The sequence below is a fragment of the Vicugna pacos genome, chromosome 13, assembly GCF_048564905.1.
Source record: "Vicugna pacos chromosome 13, VicPac4, whole genome shotgun sequence".
In the NCBI taxonomy this organism is placed as follows: Eukaryota; Metazoa; Chordata; class Mammalia; order Artiodactyla; family Camelidae; genus Vicugna; species Vicugna pacos.
Window position 1 is genome coordinate 47,376,868 of NC_132999.1, and position 18,049 is coordinate 47,394,916.

Consider the following 18,049-nt stretch of genomic DNA (forward strand, 5'->3'; position numbering starts at 1 on the left):
ACAAGAGAAAATCTCTTCCAAACCCATCTGTCTTTACCCTCATTAAAAAGAAAAAAGGGTTCCTTGGAATAACAACCTTTCTCTCCACCAAAAAAATCTCAGGAGGGAAACTGCAGATTTGTTAATGACTCAGCCTCCCTGAAAAAACTTTCTTTTCACAAGCACTAAACCATCACACCTGAATTTTAGTTATTAATATATCTGAAATTGAACACACCAAAAAAGGAGAATGGGAAAGTTAACACATATGCAAGTCTTATATTCAAGTCATTAAAAACATCTCAGGAAAGTTTTGTAAATTTTTTTTCTCACATAGATTATATACTTTTCTGGTTAAGATTACTCCCAGTCATCTTATGGTTACATTTTTTGTTGCTGTTGTTAGTACTATTGATGGCTTCAATTTTAGGATTTGAAGCTGGAACAGAGCTTGAAGATTATAGAGTTCAACACTTTCATTTTGCCGATGAACAAAATGGCCTGGAGTGATCACAGAGGGTCATGGGCAAGTTACGACTCTTAGTTTAAGGCACTATGCTTTAACCAGAACCCAAGTCACATCACGGGAGCTGGAATCCTGGCTCCTGCACTTTAAAGTAGTGACCTAGTGTCTCCTCAATCTCCTAGCTATAAAGTAAGAACCATAATAATGCCTACTTCCCGAGACTAATATAGGCAATGATTTCTTCTTTTGTCTTTGCTTAATGAATGTGACTAGCAGGATAAAATGAGATAATGGTTGCGAAACTGCTTTGTAAAATATAGATGTTTATTATTATTGCACCCTTAGGTTTCTGATGGTACAGAGGTACATCATATGCAGCTCATAGAAGAGAAATAATTTTAATCACTTGAGTTTGAGGACAAGTTTCAAAACATCAAATGAAGCAATCATGATGAACTCTTCCCCATAATCACTTTTCCAACTCTAAGCACATTTATAGGGTCAATCAATTTGAATACAGATTTAAATTTCAAACCATGTAGTTAAACGCTTTCTAAGTAAGCATGCTTTAAAATTATATTAAGGGCAGGTAGTAAGAGATCTTTAACTTTAAAACTATGACTTTCCTTGTTAGTTGAAAATAATACTTATATTGGAGTTTTGGGTGATGCTTTGCATTTAACTTTTTTTATATAATTAAAAAAATTGTGAAACACAGTTAAAAGTTACAGAAAGTACAAATAATTTTTTCCTGAACCATCTGGAGTAAATTGTCAATCTGATGACCCATTACTCCCAAGTACTCTGGTGTGTAATTCCTACAAACAAGGACATTTTTCCACATAATCTCAACACAACTGTGAAAACAAGTAAGTAAATAGTAATACATTACTGCCATTAATCCTCAGATCCCATTCAAGTTTAGCCAGCTGTTTCCAAAATGTTCTGTATGGCAAAAGAATTCAGTTTAGCATCCTAAATTTCATTTAGTCCATGTCTCCTTAGCCCTTTTCAGTCTGGAACAGTTCCTTCATCTTTCTTTCACTTTCATAATCTTAAACTTTTGAAGATTACAGGCAAGTTATTCTATAGAAGCCCCACAATTTGGGCCTGTCTGATGTTTCTCCATAGATCGACCCTGTAAGTTATGCATCTCTGACAGGAATATTACAGAAGTGACCCTGTGTTCAGGTGAAATGTGATTTCAGTTGGTCTCTTCATGGTGATGTTCCTTTTAATCGCTGATGTCTGCCAGGCTTCTCTTCTGTGAAATTCCTCTTTACCTCTTTGTAATTAATAAATATTTTGTGGGAATGTATTTTGAAACTTTTTCAAAATCCTATTCCTTGTCAAACTTTCAATTTATTCACTCATTTATATCGGTATGGATTCTCATTTTATTCAATGTAATATAATCGATTATTTTCCCTATTTATTTTAGTGCTTAAAATGTCCCAGATTTGTTCAGTGGGAAACTCTCTAAGGTGCATTGTGTCCTTCTGGCCATTTCCCATCATTTTCTGAGCACCTCCTTCTGGCACAATGTAGAGTTAACAGTATGGGTATGCATGTACGTGTTATGTGCATGTGTGTGTGTGCGCAACTACTTACATCCCTGTCTATCTAGATAATTATTTCAGGAAGCTTTTTCTGACTATAAAAATCATATACATTCATTGTATAAAATTTGGAAAATATTAAGAGCATAGGGAAAAAAGGAAGAAAATCTCTCGTAATTCTACCACCCACAGATACCTGTGCATGTAAATACAAACATACATTTTATAAATTTAAATCACAAACTAAATTTAAATTATTTTCAACTTAACATTTTAAAGATCATGGTTTTTCCCAAATTTTCCAAGACTCTTGAAAGTAGTAACAAACTAACTGGGAAGAGATTAGATACCTCTAAACCATTAGGAGTAGAGTCTTGAATTTATTCAGTACTACCTAATGATTTACTACTTGAAATTACTGCAGCTCATAAAGTACCCAACCAGAGCTTTGGCACTCTTTTTGCTTATTAAAAAGAGAAGCTATAACAAAGTTTCCCTGTATTTTGAGCAAGTGGGGTCAGGTATAGAGCCATTGAATGAGTTTCAGTGTTATGTGACAGCCTTTTAATAATATGTGTTGCATCTCCTAATTAGGACCGTGGTTTCATATAATTAAGTGGGGAACAACTGACAGCTTTACATCCCTTCCTAGTACCCATAAATGGAGGACAATTAATTCTAAACCTTGATTTGCTTTAAACTTAGTGTTAATTATAGCCTCACAGTCTCAGTCTAGGCAAAGGGCCACTGCTAAGGGTTCCATGTACATAGTCTGTCTTCTATTTATTGGAGGAACAGGATGGTATTTGCTTATACTTTTCAATGCATAGTAAAATGCTTCTGCCTAAGCATAAGTTTCTCTGGATTGGTTAAAATGCCACATTGTTGGACATAATTAAAATTTCTAATTGGTTTTCTGTTTGTGAGTGTTGTCCATCTTTCCAAAAGGAGTAAGTAAATTCCAAGATGACAGACCTCTAAATTTTCTAGTCATGGAGATCTATTATTGTTCAATTTCTATCCATATATCTGACAGAAAATCAACTGGACCATATCCATCTGTCCTCTGAGATTGTTTCACCTAATTGGGTTTAAACTCTGTTAAGTTCCAAAGAGTGGTTCTCTAAGTCCAGACTCACATTCATCACTTGTAAAATGGAATAAGAATTATTATTATTCCTATCAAAAATTTGATCTCTCACTATATATTAATTATCGTGCTAAAAGCACTTTATATTTTCCAATTTAACAATCCCCAAATTCACGTTATACTCTTGTTTTCAAATGGAAAAAACTAAAGCTTAGAGAGCTTAAGTAACTTACTAAAAGTCATAAAGTTAATAAGGAATGGAGTCTGAATTCAAAATAAAACAGGCTGATTCCTGAGCAAAATGCTTTTTTGTCTTACTGCCTAACTCAGTGGTTCTCAAATTTTTTGACCTCAGGATCCTTTCACTCTCGTAATAATTATTGAGGACTCCAAAGAACTTTCTCTTTAAATGTAGGTTATTTCTATCAATATTTACTGTATTAGAAATTAAAACTAATAAAAATTAATTACTCATTAAATATTTAAAGGATAACAATAAACAACTCATATTCTAACATAAGTAACTTTTTGTGTGAAAAATTATAGTATTCTCACAAAATAGAGTTAAAAAGTGACATTGTTTTACATGTTTACAAATTTTTAAAATGTCTAGCTTAGAAGACAGCTGAATTCTCCTATCTGCTTCTGCATTCAATCTGTTGCAACATTTTTATTCAGTTGTAGTATGTGAAGAAAACTGACCTCACACAGATACGTAGTTGGAAAACAAAGAACTGACGGTTAAAGATATTCTCCTTTGATACTATACCAAAACTCTACAATGGCAGTTTCTTAAAAGTTAATTGCAATGTGAAATCTGAAAACATATCAATGAACTTTTTGTACCATGTTACATTAAAATCCATTGGTCTGTCTTGCATTTTCAATGGAACTTTGATACCTATGCATAATTTTGTAACATGCATTTCGCATCTGAAAAGTATTGGTTGACTGAGTCATAAGTCTTCCAAATGTTGACACACTTCCATTGTATAATAATATTTTTTTAAAAAGTCACATTCATTAAAATCATCACCAACTTCACCAGAAAAGTCTATTAAGTATTTGGAACCTGTGAAGCTCATGGTGGCAAATACAAGTTTTCCAAAATTCTAATTTTCACTTGAAAGCTTGAATTTTGTCATTAGCAACAAATACTGTCAATTGCTTACTAACCCTAAAAGGACTGGCTCATTTCATTTTTGAGAAAATGTATGCCAAATAATCAAGTCTGAATAATCATAATTAGTCATTTTTTCAAGTAAAAGCAGTATTCCATCAAAAAAGTGACTAATTCAGCTCACAACTCAAAACAATTACACAAGTGCTTTTCCTCAAGACAACGGTCGTACCTCAGTATGCAGTAGAAGTGCTCTCTGTGTACTTCCTATTTAATCACACAGAATCTTAAACAGAAATGTATTTAAGATTTAAGAAAATCAGTACTTTTTACTGCTTCATCATGAAAAATTTTAAGTGAGCTGGCAAGTTAAACATACTTTTTTTAATTTTCAACTGCAACTTAAAAAATAAAAGTGCATATTGATAAAGAACACAAGGACTAGTAATAAAGTTTGGTGCCACTGCCTTGTTTTTGCTCCATTCATTTCAACACAGTGAAAAAAGCAAATAACATCTAAGTATTATTATGAAAATAATTTAGACCTCATAGATCCCTTGAAAGAATCTTGAAGACTACCAGCAGTCTATAAAACACCCTTCGAAAAGAGCTGACCTAATTCAAAGGGTGGTTATAAAGAGTAAGTGTGATATTGTATATAAAGTGCTTAGCATAATTTCTGGCACTTAGTAATAATAGATACACAATAACTAGCTGTTTATAATATTATGATGATTATGTAACAATGCTATAAAGGAGAGTCAAGTATTTCATGAGATTTAGACTATAAAAAGTTCTCCCAAACCTTAGATTCTATTATGATCAAATAACTGTTAAAAGAATCATTAGAGACAGACTTAAGGTATCAATTATAATCTGACACCACTATTTTCTGCTGTTTGGTTCCACAGCATTAGTAAAATACTTTTTTTAAACCATTTTAATGATTGCTCAATGATTATACTACTAGTAATAAAAATTATTTTTAAATTACTAGAAAAAAAAACTCCTCTACAGTCCTGACATTCCAACAAACCCAATTATTTTGATTGTCTATTTCCATTCTTACTTTTGTATGTATATATGTGGTGTGACTATATATTTTATGTATATAAATATATAAATTTCTAGAATCATAATCAGAATATAAATAAATGTATTAAAAACGTATTTAAGGGGGGTAGGTATAGCTGAGTGGTAGAGCACAGGCTTAGCATGCACGAGGATCTGGGTTCAATCCCCAGTATCTCCAAAAAACAAAACAGAACAAAAAAACCTCTTGAATCACTATGCTGTACAACAGAAATTAACACAACACTGTAAATTGATTATACTTCCATTTTTAAAAAATGTATTTAAGGACAATATCCTTAAGTTACAATCATCAACTAGTTGAAAGTGGTATATTAGTGGTCTTAGATGTCAGTGCATTGGAATGTATATGCCCAAACTTGAAAAGCAAACTTTCAGCAGTTCTGTTTTGAAATAGGGTGACGTCATGAGGGTAGGGTGATTCTCATAAGACTATTGCTATGTATGTTGTAGACTTTAAAACTCTTATTATGGTTCTCATGACAGAGGGACCAGAACCCACAGGGGGAATAAGGCATCCAGAATTGGGGCACCTTGAGTTAAAACCCTCTTATCTGAAGCAGCTCAACCCATGCAATCCTATTGGAGCCATTCTAAAGAAAATAAGATGGCTCAGTGGCTAGATAGAATACTTGTTACTAAAAAGAAAGCCTACTAAGACCACTCTGGATTTCTCAGCAGTGCGACACTTTGGGGCATCCTAGCCTAACTAATACTAATATAACTCAGGGTACCAACTCAAGGCCAAGAGCAGACATTCTCCTTAATATGTTAAGGCAGCTTGTAAAATAATAATGGGATATATGGTAGGAAGAAACAAAAATTATTCTAAGACTTCAACATTAGCTAACATTTATTGAAGTTTTACTATGTGTAAGACATTGTATAAAATTTTTACACATATTACCTTTTCTAATCCTATTAATAACCCTATTTCCTCTGTGGTAACGATCTCTATCAGGCATATAAGGAACCTGAGGTTCAGAGAGATTAAGTGAATTACCCAAGGTCACAAGGCCAGGACCAAGTGGAGCCAAGAATGCAACCCAGTTCAGTCTGACTATAAGCCCTTGTTCTTGATCACTGTGTTATGATACTCCCATATAAATAACTGATAATTACCAATTATTTCCTTGGGGGAAAAAAAGCAGTGAATTCAATAAAGACTTTTAAAAGATTAAAATTATCTTCAGGGTTTCATGGGCCCTTGATCCATCATTGTACACAGACCTCAAGTTAAGAACCTCTGCACTAAGGATCTCAAGGCCTCTAATACAGCGTAATACGTTTAAAATCTGGAAAAAAAGGTAAAGCAATAATAACAATAATAGCTGTAATTTGTTGAGCACCTACTATGTGCCCGATACAGTGCTTAGTGCTTTATATACATTACCTCATTTAGTTTTCATCTTATAATGCAATACCCATTACTCTGATGAGAAAACTGAGGTTCAGGGAGTTTAAATGACTTGATCAAAGAATTGGGAGGGAACTGAGCTCAAGCTGACTCTTTCTATGGCACCAGTTCCCACCCGAATCAATCCCAGGTCAAGGGTTTAAACTTACTGTCAAAACAAACACTGAACAAACCCTGGAGATGTATTTACCTGTATGACTTATGCAGCTCCATGACCTTCTCTTCAAGTTCCTTGGTCTGATTTGGGGCCAGTTTAAAATCACTGACGTAATCCTCACCATGGAGTTCTGGGTCATAGTCTCCCAGCTCAGACTGGATGGTATAAGAACCCAATAACGCTAAGGTTGCAAAGGAACAGGGCAGACGTCCTGCAACTATGTCCTGCCGAAGTTGAAGACATAAATAATACCTGTAGCCAAAAGAGAAAAGATGTTACCATGTCAGCAACAACAACAATAACAAAATACAGAGAGAGGAAAAGGAAAAAACGTGAGACAGAGGTAGGGAGGGAGAATGAGAAAGTGATTAAGTAAATATGAAATAATACTAATAATTGCTAAATCTAGGTAGAGGATATATGGCTGTTCGTGGTACTATTTTTTTTTTGTATTCCATGTGTTTGAAATTTTTCCATATAAAAAGTTAAGAGAAAAACTGTATGTTGGAAAGCAGTTTAGAAAGAAAAGAGGAAAAGTTGGGAAGTCTGAAGGAGGTAAAGAAACTAATATTTTGTTGAATGCACCAAGTTGCTATATACACATAAATTATCTCATCTAATCTTCACAAAGACATTTGTGAGATGGTTATTTCTGCCAAATCATAATAAGAAGGCAGCCTCAGAGGCTAAGCTTGTTCAATGTCAGATAGTAATAAAGGCTATTTGGCCCCAAATTGGGCCCTTCTTTATCACACTGCTTTGCCAAATGTGTAGATACTGCCTCTCATATACAAAGATGACATTATTGATACATTTCCACTAGGATATGAACACTTTTTTGGTATGTTTTGCCTCCAAGATGGGCTTAAATTGCATAGAGCCTTCCACACGTTACCATCTTATATACAACTTGATTCCACCTGTGTGCTAACTGTTGGAACTTCAGATTGGGGTTGAAAGGGTTAACTCAAACAAATTGACTGAGTGCCCCTACATGTCAGACACTCTGTATGTTATTCACACCCAAGGCGCTGACCTCCTTAGCCCTTGTTCTGACTCAGTTAACCAGTTCTGACTCTTACCAAACAGGAAAACTGGGGGGTATGATTAAATAGAAACTGCCTGTATTAATTAGAATCATATCTTTGCTTTGACCATAAGATGTTGAATAACATATGTATCAGCAGTCATTTTTACTATCTATGATTAGTCACTAATACATGTTTTTTAAAACATCAGAGCAATGCCAATCAAATCACAAGAATCTTAAACTCCTATAAAATATGAGTAATTAGTACAGATTTTTAGGGATTTGTTTCATTGTATATATTAAAAAAAAACCTCAATGAAGAAAGATGAGTAAGTAGCAACTCTAAGAGACAAGTATTACAAATATAACAAATATGAAAAGAAACAATCAAGACAATTTTTTCAGGCAGAGATATGGCAACTCAACTTCAAGAATGTACTAAGGATAACTAGACAAACAGTAATTTTTTAAAATGGTATACACATTGTAGACATTTCACAGGACTTCAATCAGACTTTTTTAAAGAGTCTTAGTCAATTCTCTTACTTGAGAGAGACGAAAACTGAAGCCCAGAGAGTATATACTTGTTGGAAATCAGACAGTTGACAGCAAAATCAGAATTAGCAGATTCTCAACAACCAATAATCTAACTGAACAAACCTTTGCCAAGAACCTACTATGTATAAGGCTCCATGCAAGATGCTATGGACATAAACATGTACAGTAGTACTCGTTACTATATACTGTGTTTCCATTTTCCTTTTCTGCTAATATTTATATAGAATCCAATAAAGGCCACTTTCTTAAAATGAATCAGTAAGCTGTTTTTAAAGAGTACTAGATTTATTTCATAAATTAAGTGCTCTTAAAAAATACTGAGTAACATTCAGTTCATGTACCTCATCATACAATTTAAAAGGGGAATAGGAAAAAATAATACTAACACTGAGACTTCAGCTTTTTGATCCCTTAAGAAAGAACACGGTGGGAGAGGAGTATTTAAAACAAACAGCAGAGCTATTTTGCCACTATATCTGTGTCTTGTCCTTTGGAGGACGGTGTGGTTTATAGGTTCCTTGTCCACAGCATGGCAAAATACTTACAATAAGTAAGGTTAATTCCCCTGCCAGTTTCCTCCAGGCAAGTCGCAGATATCTGAAGTTTTGAGGCTCATTTATTTGCAAGCCTCCCTTGAAGTGACCAGAAACATTTTATCTTAGGTTTAATAGCTCATCATTTTTCTTCAATTCTGAATGGAGAAATTCTCAGAGCTTATGATAATGCAATTACTTACCACACATTTAACTATTAATAAATTACTTACCTTGTTATATCTTCCGTCAACTGTGCTGGGTCAGGTGGATAAAACTTTACATTAAATGTGAAATTCCAAGGAATACCTGTAAAAATAAACACAAAAGAATTTTATGCTTATGTCTACGTTTCTGGTTGTTAGAAATATTTTAAAATATTCTCCCCAAAATCTTTTATCCCCTGAGTTTTTAAAACATATTTTCATGCTTTGTGGATGAACTATTATTTTTATTTTAAAAAGAAAAAGCAGAAAGTTGTTTAGATACCACCTGAGAGAGTATCTCATCTTTTTACCTCATTTAATAATTTGTTTACAAAACTGTATAGGCAAAATAACATGAAGGAAACCATCCTATAGGTCAACATATTTGTAGCAATAGTTTTCAAAATATGACCTATAAAACACTCTGGTCCTCAGAGGTCATTCAAATGATCCATGAATGTTTTCTTTTGGTGTTGGCATTATTTATTTGTGATATCTCTCAAAATTATCTCAAATGAACAAAAGCACTTTTCCCATTAATATGGATGAGATTAGGAGATTATTTTAGAAATAACAAGGGAGAGGCAATACAGGTGGCTCTTAGAAAGTATAGCTCTAATAAAAATATTGTAGGTATGAAAACTGCAAGAGTTCAATCCTAAAACTCATACAAGTGTTTCATATTTTTTATCTACAATGAAAATCAGAGAGTATGAGTGAAAGTTACATGGAGAATGCATTTCAGTTTTTCCAGCTAAGTGCTACCCCTTCATGGTTTTTCTAGTACGACTGTTGGCTTCCCAAAGAGCGGAGCCTGAGCTCAGTCAGAAATAAGTATGATTGGTTATGATGCAAGAGTTACATTTTATTCGGTGCTTACTGCATGCCAGGCACTAAGCTAGCCCTCATATATATTAAATCATTTAATTCTCACAGAAACCCAAGAAAGTAGATACTACTATTAGTTCATTTTATTTAAAAAAAAAATAGAGGCTTAAGAAAATACACAGGTAGTAATCCAGGGTTCTCATATTCTAAATTCCATGCTTTTAACCACTGGACTCTACTACCCTACTACAAACATCTGTGTTTCAAACACTGTTTTTCATTCAGTCCACAGTGTTTCTTTTTCAAATGTCACTTTTATTGCTAATAGTTAGCAATGACAATACACAAATTAAAACTGGAAGTAGTCTGAATGTCTTAATGAATATGTAGTTTTAAGCATGTTAAAATATTTAATATAGGAGTCTCTTGGAAATGGTTGATATTTTCCTTCAAAATTTGAACTAAAAGGTAAATTCCAGACAATATAACAAATTTGTCTCAAATTTAGCCAATCTTAACATCTACCATCAATCCACTTCTAATGTTTCATATCCCTAAAACTTTAAATGGAACTTAAATCAGAAAAACAATCCCATAATTGTTTCTCATAAAAGATAGGGAGGGGATTGTGAGGCAGTATTTACACTACAAATACTGTAAATTAAAATACCATCTGTTGTTTCACGTTCTGATATGGTAAAAACCACACCAGTCTAATCATTGTCAACTCATAATTCCCAGGTCGACATAAAAAAGGTGACTTCTGTACTACATACAAAAATGTATTCACTAGACCAAGTCACTATGGGAAACAAGATAGCCAAAAGAATGTTTAATAAATATGAATTCAGCATTTAAGAACTTTAAACATAAATTTAGTTATTTCATTACATATATAAATGGCAATTCTTAAATTGTATAGAAGAATAACACTAAGGAAAGAAAATTAGCAGTAGTTTAAAAAGCATGACTTTTGTTTCTCTTTGAGCTCTGGGTCAAGTAACTGATATAGAAAGCTTAGTAACACCCACAGTTGGTGGGGAAAATAAGTACTTTCTTCTACTGCTGGTATAGGTGTAAACTGGCACAACACTATGGAGAATAATTTGATATCTATCAAAACGTAAAATGTATCTAAACATAAATTTAAATGTGGTCAAATGATATCTGTATAAGATATTATTTGTAATAGCAAACGCCTGGAAACAGCCTAAATGTATTCATTTAGCAAGAAAATATACATCGCCACCATATAGTGTTAAGTGAAAAAAAAAATCAAGGCAAAGAACAATACATTTGGAAAGCAACTGTGAAAGTTTGGGGTAGAAAAAAGTACATATCACAGGTATGATTATATATGCAGAGACTATCCCTATAAGGGTACACAATATACTAACAGCAGTTGGGGAACTCCTGGGGAGGGAAACTGAGAGCGAGGGGAAAGTGAATAGGAGATCTACTTTCACTATATACTCTTTTACACCATTTGAACTTTGTACTTTGCACATGTACTACTCTGTGTGTATGTGTGTATCATTTTTAAAGAATAATCTTTGTCTCTTCCCACTACAATGCAAATCCCCGAAGGTAAGAATTTTTTCTGTTTTATTTGGTGTATATTCCGACCACCTAAAACAGTGCCTGGTATATCCTGGCTGCTCAAGAATTATTTGTTGAGTGAATGAATGAAATAAAGTAACTGAGCTCACAGCATTGTTGTGAAGGTCATATGAGATTGCTACAGCTCCCCCCAAAAATAGTTTTTTTTTAAAAGATTGCACAAAAGAAGGATAACAGGTACTAGCATATAAAAATTATTTATCTACACATTAATCTGGATCCCCCAATGACCTCAAGTTACTAGATCTCATCAAATGAAAACATTAAAATTAAAAAAAAAACCAAACTGTATTCCAGTTGGCTTTTTCCTCTTCATTTAACCCCAAATAAGGAAGTTTAACTATATTAGAAATAACCATATCCAAACAGAAATGTCCCAACTATTAACTCCTTTATGTTTGTTAACAACAAAAGTAAGAGGAACTCAAACTTTTGGTTCCTATTCTTTTCCATACAAGAGACACAAGTTTGTGATATTGCTAAAGAAGATATCCAGTTTAACTGCAAGCAAGCTCAGAGTTAAATGCAACAGAGAAGCTAAAATAATTAATCACTTAAAATTCAAAAAATAGTAAAGTTAAGCTTTAGTCAGTGACCATTTCTAGAATACAACACATAAACGGTTGACCTTTGAACAACGTTGGGGTTAGGGGTTGAGACCCTCTGTGTATAAGGTAGAGTCCCCATCCCCGGGTTCCTCCCCATCCACGGTTCCTCCCTATCCGCCTCCCTATCCACAGTTCCACATCCGCAGGTTCAACCAACCACACCTCCTACAGTACTATAGTATTTACTATTGAAAAACATCTGCACATAAGTGGACCCACGCAGTTCAAACCTCTGTTGCTCAAGGGTCAGCTGTAATTAGTAATACCTTATAGAGAATGTTTAACAAAAGAAAGAAATGGAGGCTGGAAAAGCTCTAATATATTTTAACCTTAAAATTTCTGCCTTCTAACTCAGCAGCACTTCAACGACATTCCTGCCAAAAGTGCATAACCTGAAGATTCGTGTACCATGAGGAAATAATGGACGGACTCAAAGTGACCACTTACAAAATGACTGGTCTGGACTCTGCAAAACTATCAATGTTATGAAATATGTTAAAGATTCAGGAACTGTTCCATTTTAAAGAAAGTGATGTGACAACTAAATGCAAAGTATCACCTTGTACTTTCTTTTGCTATAAAGAATATTATTGGGACAACAAATAGCACCGATAGTTTATAAGATTGTTTCAATGTTAATTCCTGGCTTTTAGGAATTGTATTACAGGTATGTAAGAAAATTCCTAGTTTTTAGGATATGAAGTATATCAGGGGTAGGAGGATATCATGACTAACTTTTTTGTAAATTGAGGTAAAATTCATGTAATATTAACCATTTTAAAGTATACAATTCAGTACATTTAGTGGTACAATTCAGTACCACTTAGTACATTCACAATGCTGGATAACCATCATCTCTATCTAGTTTCGAAACATTCTCATCACCCACAAAGGAGACTCTGTATCCATTAAGCAATCACTCCCTTGCCACCCTCCTCCTAGCCTTTGGCAACCTCTAATCTGCTGTCTCTATGGATCTGTATTTCATATGAATGGAATCATACAAAATGTGGCTTTTTATGTCTGCCTTCTTCCACTTAGCATAGTGTTTGTGGTTCCTCTGTGCTGTAGCATGTATCAGTACTCCATTCCTTTTTAAGAATAAATAATATTCCATTGTATGGATATATCACATTTTGTTTATCCATTATCCAATGATGGACATTTGGGTTGTTTTCCCCTTTTGCCTATTGTGAATGATGCAACTTACACTTAAATGGTTCAGAAAAAAGGCCGTGTGTGTGTGTGTGTGTGTGTGTGTGTGTATAAACAGAAAATAACATAAAATAAATGTTGTAAAATATTAACATTTGAGGAATCTGGGTGAAGGGTATCCTGGAATTCTTTGTTCCATTCAACTTTTAAGCCTGAAATTATGTCCAAAAACTTTTAAAATCAGTCATTGAAAAAAAATTCCTGCCTTCTGAGGCAAGAAAACAGGAACTGTCTCATACACTATTAGTGGTGGTGTAAACTACTATAATCAATTTAAAGGAGAGCAATTTGGCTATATCTGGTAAACGTACTCTATAGTCTAGCAATTCCACTCTCAGGTATATACCCTAAATCAGTGTCGGGGTTTTTTTTTAACCTGTGGATCAGGATCAATTGTACAATCAGTTCAATGGGTCAAAATCAGCATTTTTGAAAAAGTGAAATAGAGTATGGAAAAAAAAAGTCAGAGGCTATCTCATAGTAAAGAATAAAAATTATTTTGTGAAAATTTTTTTCAACTGAGGTGAATTCCAAAATCATGTTGTATAAGAAAAGCTAATAACAAATAATTAACTGTTACATAATTCAACTTCTATGATGTTCAAAAAGGTAAAACATAATATTTTGAGATACACAGTCATACGTTAGGTAGCAAAAAAAAAAAACCTAATGGAATCATTAACACAAAATTCAGGACAGTGGTGACACCTGCAGGGGAAGGAGAGGAGGATGCATTTAGAAGGGGCATATCCCGGGCTACAGAATTTCTTAAACATAATTTGTATTATTTTATACATCAGTATTTTACATATATCTAGAAGGTATAAGGATTCCTAGCTTTTGCTCTGAAATGGATGGAGGTGGCTAGCCTGACTCAGCAGGGGGAGATCTCTCTTATTTAGAACCAAGGGAGTTAAACAAAGCTAAAAATTAAGCTGAGAGAAGGGAAAGAGATTTAGATAAATATCAGAAGAAGGTTCAAATGGATAAAGTTGAGTCCAAGGGAAACTTAAAAAAAAAATAGGCAAACCAATACTATCTATTGTATATGGATATAGAAATATGAAGGAAAAATATAAAGACATGGACTGAATCACCCCAAATTCATGAAAATAGATTTCTATGGATAAGCAGAGAAGGGGATGGGACCAGGATGAAAACAAAAGAACAAACCTTATGTGTACTGTTCTATTTTAAATGTAAAATGTTAACATGTGTTAATTCTGAGTGATGCGTACATGGGTATTTATTACATTAGCCTTCATACTTTTCTATCGTTTTTGAAATAAGAAAAAATCTTGCTGGTAAATATTTATTACAAATTTAAATATTCATACTTTTTTAATTCTACTTCTAGGAATTTACTACGGATACATATAAGTGAACAGATACAGAGAGATATATATATGTTCACTGCAACACTGCTTGTAATAGCAAACTATTGAGATTAACCCAAAATGTCCATCAACAGGACTGGTGACATATATATCGCGTTATGACTATATAATCATTAAAAAAATTTTAACAGATGAAATAAATTGATATATGTTGATATAAAGAGTATTCAAATTATCTTAAAGAGTTCTTCCATATTTATATCAATATATAGAGAATATACATATTTATATTAAATATATTTATTAAAATATATATCTATAAAATGTAATACATGCATTAAATACATACTTATATTAAAATGTATGTCTATATACACTCAGAACATGTCTGGAAAGAACACAAGAAATTAGTTAAAGAGAAGGGAAGAAGGGAGATTTACCCTGAATTATATTCATCTATATATTTTAATTTTATACCTCATATTTACATTACCTATTTTTAAAATTTTTAACTACGTATGGGATAATATACAACACAAAGAAAATACACTGCATAATAGTGTATAGTATAACTGTATTTTTTTTTAATGGAGGTACTGGGGATTGAACCCAGGATCTTGTGCATGCTAAGCACATGCTCTAAACCACTAAACTATTACCCCCACCCCCATATAACTGTATTTCTGAAAAGCAAAATTCATATATGCCTACCAAAAATTTTGCAGATTACACCAATTTAACAATAATTATATCTGGATGATAGGATTTGGAGACCTTTTACTTTCTTCATGATATATTTTCATAATGTTCAAATTTTTCACAATGGGCATATTTGTGTGATGAAAAATCTTTTTTAAAAACCCAAAATCTTTGCAATAGGTAAATGTCAATTTTCTCTTCGGCTCAGTGAAATTTTTACATCTTGATTCCCTATTAAAGTTTGTATTATGGACACAGTTTATTCTTTCCCATGTTGAAGAAAGAATTTTTATTATTCTGTAATTTTTTTTACACTTGATCTTAGCCAAAAGGCCAAGAAGCGATACGTAATTTATTTTTAATGACACTTAGGTTCTTTTTCTCCACAGGAGTTCTTTTTTTTTTTTTTTAATAGCCTGGAAGATAATCCACTAAATATTCTTCTCAACTCATCATAAACTCTGTTTCAACTTTTCTCCCTAAAGAGTCTTCTTGTATAATCATTTGTTCCTGAGTAATATTGAATATTAAAAGTACTTTCATTGAAAGGGGCCTGGAATCATGTTTTTTCTTATCATGTCTCAAATATTCTGGATTTTTTTTCACTCTGACTTGCATTTTATAGCAAGGTTTTATAGGCAGGAAGCAAATATGGAAAGTTGCCGGTCCAAAGGAGTACTTTGTTTCTCTATCATAAGAAATATAAATAAATAGGGTCTAAAGGAAAATATTTCACCATAATAAAAGTGGTTTCTTTTAAGAAACAAATGAAAAATAAAATTTCTTTCAGGTAATATAGTTAAAACTTACTAATCATGATGAATAAACATCTATTGCAGTCCTACAGGCGTCCTCAAAACTAAACTAAAAGGCCATCTAGTCATAAATAAGAAGGGAAATGTCTCTACCCTTTAGTCCATTGGGCCTGGGGCTACGAAATACTAATCTACACTTTTTTTCAGCTTAGACATATCTATCCCAGGACACCAGTGTGAGCAGCGTATTCAGTAGTAATATATGCCAGAAGGCTTGGAGCTAGAAGAAAGCCACAATGTCAGGAGGGCCACTGGTAAGGAATTTTCGTTCTTCTATTCTTTTTTTTTTTTTCTTTCCAGAAGTTTCTTATATACTTCAATTTGGAATAAGACTGTCAAAAAGGAACAAAAAAGAACTACAGAGAGGAAAGCATGGAGAAAGTTAGAACTCAATAGTCCAGAACAATTTAAAAGGAACAGAATCAGGCAGCAAACTCCTAATTGTACGCTACTGCAGTTTCAATTGCTACCATTTTGAGAACTGACTCCCATATCCTTTTCTCTTCTGTTCTTTGTTCTTTTCCACCTTCTATTTTTCTCAGTCATTCCTATCTTCCCTTACTTTGCCTGGTTGTAAAAAAGAAATCACCAAGATCTGACCTACATCTCAACAATGTCTACCTCTGCTGTATCTTTCTATTACGGAATCTTCACCTTCCAAAGGAAGGCTTTATCTCAATTTCAAAACCATCTGCCATAGTCAGGATTCTAAAGTGACTCACAGCCAGAAAATGGTTGGAAATCCTCTGACCTACTAAAAGAAAGAAAGAACTATAAAAAGGGATATATTCACTTACCATGAACTTGCTTCTTTATTTCTTTGGCAGGATCCAGCCATGTCTGTAAAAAGAAGAAAAGGCATTCACACAGAGCTCCAAAATACATAAACAGAGAGTCAGAAGCAGGGTTACTCACCATCTCCAATAATGCCTCCAGGTCAAACTACATTTCCAATATTCTTTGCATTAATTTTGACCAGAGAAATGAGGGGCCAGACAGTTGGGCTTGAAGCCCAGCTCTGCTACTTCCTAGCTGAGTGACTTTAGGCATCTCTGTACCTCAGTCTCCTCATCTACTAGAGGAAATAAAATAAGATATTAGTAGTAAAGCGCCTATCTCACAGAGTTATTGTGAAGGTTGAAAGAGTTAATATATGTAAAGCTCTTAGTACACACGAAATGCTAAATAAGCACTTGTTATTTTTATTATTCTGTAAAGACTAATACAGATATTTAACCAGGATTATTGACATCACCCAGATCTTATTTTTCCCTCCAACTCTGACCCCTACCCTCATTCAAGTTTTCTACGTCAGCACAGCACCTGGTACATGGTTCATGCTCAGTTAATGTTTACTGAATAAATAACTATTTTGTTTTCCCACACTAAGTTCTCCCTTCACTATTCTCCAACCCCAACTTAACGTCTGCACACCACAAGAGCAGAGTTCCTCAACTAACAGTGGCCCATGCAAAAATAATGGCACTTAAAAAGAGCCTCACCATTAACATTTTTCACAGGCTCCCTGAGAAACATTTAAAGACAGAAATTTCTAAATTGAATTGTCTACAACACTCTTATTGACATAAGATACACTGGTAAGTACATAATACATATGTATAGATCAGTAAGTTATCCAAGTGAACATATAAATATAATATTACCAACATCCAGGAGCCCCTCTCATGCCTCCTCCCAATCTCTCCCCATTCTCTCTTCC

At 33.6% G+C, this 18,049-nt stretch overlaps 1 protein-coding gene across 9 annotated transcripts in view; it reads right to left on the reverse strand.

Moving 5' to 3' along the window:
• The window catches only part of EPB41 (erythrocyte membrane protein band 4.1), a 150,656-nt gene that overhangs the window by 64,532 nt on the left and 68,075 nt on the right, over nt 1-18,049 (reverse strand). For all 9 annotated transcript variants that reach the window (XM_072974943.1, XM_072974939.1, XM_072974942.1 and 6 more), the window contains exons 5-7: nt 17,127-17,169; nt 9,235-9,310; nt 6,914-7,132 (exon numbers count right to left, since the gene is read on the reverse strand). In XM_072974943.1, coding sequence (XP_072831044.1) covers nt 6,914-7,132; nt 9,235-9,310; nt 17,127-17,169 — 338 coding nt within the window. The remainder of the gene's footprint in view (nt 1-6,913; nt 7,133-9,234; nt 9,311-17,126; nt 17,170-18,049) is intronic.